Below are 3762 nucleotides of genomic sequence, written 5' to 3'. Positions count from 1 at the left end.
GGTTTTTTCATACCCCTGGGAGGAAATTAACAAAAACATTTTGAAATCTTTAAAAGACATCAGAGGAAACACTGAAAATCAATAAAAATTCGAATTTCGCGCGCTTTTACCGGCAGCTGGCCTAGAAATCTCACACCTGGCCGCTAGGCCACCAGATACAACTTTGACTTTTCGATGCCGTTTTTCTCAATGAATGATTTTTTTTTCGAATTTTTTCTTTATTTTTATGGAAATCTACAAATCTACTTTTTCACCGCACAAAGTTGAAAGTCAGGGGGCCCTTCTATTACACGTTTTACTGACACTTATATTCTTTGAAGGATTATCTAACTAGGACACAAATAAGGTTCAGTTTTGAGATTTGGGAATTTTCAATTTTCCATAAATTCCACATTTTCGAAAATTCTTAAATTCTAAAAAAAACCGAAATTCTCATGAAATTTCCAAAATTCGGAAATTCCAACAATATCCAAATTCTAAAAGTTTTGAAAATTCAAATTTTCGAAACTTCTGAAATTCGGAAAATTTTGAAATTCGACTTCTCAAAAATTCTTAATTTCTGAAAAATACCAAATTCTAAAGTTTCAGAATTCCCTAATACTAAAATTCTGAAAATGCTGAAAATCCAAAAATTCCAAAAAAGTCAAAATTTACAAAGTTCGAATTTTTGTGAAATCCGAAAAAGTCCAAAATCGCAAAAATTTGAATTTCTATAAAATTCCAAATTTTCAAAATTTCTCATAATTCTGAAATTAAAAAAAAGCTCGACTTTCAAAAAAGCTCAAAAAACGTCCAAAAATTCCCCTCTAATTGAAGGGCCCCTGTAATAGAAGGGCCCTCCGGAGGTACAATGGAACAATAGAAGGGCCTGCCTTTCTAATACAGGTCTTACGGTAATTTGGATACACAAATAAATATGGTTACGGTAGTGTAGAATATCAATAGGAAATGGGTACAATAGAAATTTCCTGAAATTCTGAAATTCCAAAATTCCCGAAATTCCCAAAATTCCTAATTTTCCAAATTTCAAAAATCTCTGACTACTGTAGCGTTTCCATTCCTCTAGATTACTGTAGCGACCTTCCACGTATTGCTTAGATGGTGTCAAACTGATAAAAACAGTGTAAATACCGTGGGAAATCGCTAGAATCCCCTATCAGTTCGTTTGTACCCTTACAGCGAATAATCAACCAACTCAAAAAAGAAGAGCCATGGCTGTAGAAATGATCGTCGAGCCCAAATGGGTGGTGCAAAACTTTGGAGTGAGTTTTAGCGAGTTTTAGGCTCCGCCCATTCTGAACACGTGGTTCCACCTAGCTGTTTTGAGCTCCGGAGGCGCGCTAAACAGCTAGAACCTTCTAAGTAAACCAGCGCGCCTCCGGCGCTTCAAACAGCTGGATGGCGCGCCTTCGGCGCGATTCAATCTAGTAATTTTACTGATTTCAGAACGTCCGCATCCTCGACTGCTCATGGACCTTCAAGCCGAAAGCCGACGTTGCCGAGTACAAGGCCAAGTACTACAACAAGTTTGGCGTCGGAATGAACGAGTTGAAGAATCCCGAGTACCTGGCTGAACACATCAACGGTGCCGCCCACTTCAACTTCGACATTGCCTACTATCCGACGGAGGACGAACGCTTTGGACTGTACACTCCCGAGGAGTTCTCGTCGTATGTCAAGCGATTGGGCGTGTTCAACGGAGACCATTTGATTTTGTATGGACGTGGAAAGGATGGTGGTATGGCTGCTGCGTCGAGAGCCTATTGGACTTTTAGAGTTAGTAACTCAGACCCTAATGACCTAATTCTACATCAATAATCCTATTATTCCAGTACTACGGTTACACCCAAGTGTCTGTTCTCAACGGTGGACTCGATGCCTTCAAGCTTGCCCAGGGAGTGGTCCAATCTGGTGAGAGCATGATTTCGGGAGGAAACTTTGAGTCCAAATCGGTCGACAATAACATTCTCGCCAAATTGGCCGATGTTCCATTTGGAAACCTCTCTTCCATCAAGTACCTCGACGCTCGTAGCAAGGAAGAATTCATTGGAAAGGTTCCAATTGGATATCCAGACTCTAAGGCTGAGGGTGTCAGATGCAAGGATGCCATTCATTTCCCAATTGGAGAAGTTTGCGCCGCCAAGGGATTCAAGAAGAAGACTGATTGCGATCAAGGTAAGTTTTTACAAATTTTGCTCAATTTTTGAGCTCAGTTATCTCGGCTCCTGTGAGTGGTATCAAAGATGTGTCAACTGATAAAATGTTGCTGATATACATAATATCAGCAATGATTGAACTTTTGAGGGATTTGAGGAAAACTTTTGAGGGATAATAAAGCTGCAGGAGCCGACATTGCACCGCTCAAGAATTTTGAAAAAATTCGAGAATGAATAAAAATCGCGAAAAATTAGTTTTGAAAAAGCTGGAGTGTCACGAAAAAATTATATAAATTTGAAAAAAGTGAAAAGTCATATAGCCTCTATTATCAACTCATATAGCCCCTAATATGATAAACAATTTATCTGTTGACACATTGTTTCTCTTTCACAGAAATCGAGATAAATTGGCACAAAGCTACGGTATTTTAATTCTAATCATTCTATAAATTTCAGCCTTCGCCGCGAAGGGAATCAAGGTTGGTGACACTGTTGTCATTGGATGTGGAATCGGAGTGTCTGCCTCTGCAGTCTGGTTGGCAGCCGCCCGTTCGGGAATTGTTGCCAAATTGTACAATGGAGGAGTGCACGAGCTGGCCTACAAGGCTCCACAACACCTCAACACCAAGGGTTAATCTACCCCATTCTCTGCTATGATCACAAAGTCGCTGGCCGGTGTTTTAACTCTTTTTTTTTTGTAATTGTGTGAAAGGTGGAAAATTAAAAATGCGAATTGTCTTACGTATTTTACATCCATGTACTGGGGAATTCGGAAATTTGAGAAAATTCCAGGAAATCATAAATTTCAAGAATCCGAAAGAAACGGCAATGAAGAATTCAGTTTTTTTAGCTTTGGGTTTCGGGATTTCAGAATTTTTGGAATTGCAATTTTTTGCAATTTTCGACTTTCTGGAATTTCCAAAATTTTTACAACTTTTTTGAACTATGATTTTTTGAAACTTTTGGGAATTTTGGATTTTTGGAAAAAATCCGAAATCGAGAATTTCGAGAATCCGGAAGAACCGTACTTTCAAAACTTTCAAATTTCAAAAAATCCGAAAAATAACAGAAAATCATACATTTCCAAAATTTTCGAATATTCACATTTCGAGAATTCTGAAAAATTCAAATTTCTAAAAAATCCAAAATTTCTGAAATCACAAAAAGTTTGAAAAATTGACATTTCAAAAAAATTCTAGAAAATCATACAATTCTGAAATCCAGAAAACCAAATTCCAAAAGTTCTGAAAATTTAAAACAATTGAAATTTCGAAAATTCTGAAATCCAGAAAAAATCCAAATCTTAAAATTCTGAAATTCCAAAATACCGTAAAACCTGTAATAGAAGGCTCCAATTTCATAGAAGTTGGGGACCAAGATTCTTTGGAGAATCAGGAATTTTGATCTCAAATCATCGTTAATAAATTTTCCAGCGCCTCACCGAGAAGCTCGCCAACCTCTCCTCTCACTTCCGTCCAATCGCCGACCTAACCCACGTATGCGGCCGGCCATTCATCTACCCAATCCCCTTCCGTCCAGCCTTCCATCCTCCAACATCATATTGGGAAGATTTTGGAGTGAATGCACAGAGCCCATATACCCAGTT

General features: G+C 38.3%; 2 protein-coding genes across 2 annotated transcripts in view; one reads left to right on the top strand and one right to left on the bottom strand.

Moving 5' to 3' along the window:
* Cbr-sur-2 overlaps nt 1-3762 on the bottom strand; it is a gene marked incomplete at both ends in the record, with an annotated part of 15908 nt that overhangs the window by 7885 nt on the left and 4261 nt on the right. The gene's annotated exons all lie outside the window — the stretch shown is intronic.
* Nucleotides 1212-2791, top strand: Cbr-mpst-6 (the record flags this gene model as incomplete). The annotated part of the gene is made up of 4 exons (XM_002640649.1): nt 1212-1262; nt 1447-1776; nt 1833-2175; nt 2613-2791. The coding sequence occupies 4 exons, from the start codon at nt 1212-1214 to the stop codon at nt 2789-2791; spliced, it is 903 nt and encodes a 300-aa protein (XP_002640695.1).

This window comes from Caenorhabditis briggsae (genome assembly GCF_000004555.2).
Source record: "Caenorhabditis briggsae complete genome, chrI, whole genome shotgun sequence".
Classification (NCBI taxonomy): Eukaryota; Metazoa; Nematoda; class Chromadorea; order Rhabditida; family Rhabditidae; genus Caenorhabditis; species Caenorhabditis briggsae.
Note: the sequence above shows the minus strand (reverse complement) of the source record. Positions and strands in the feature narration are given on the sequence as shown.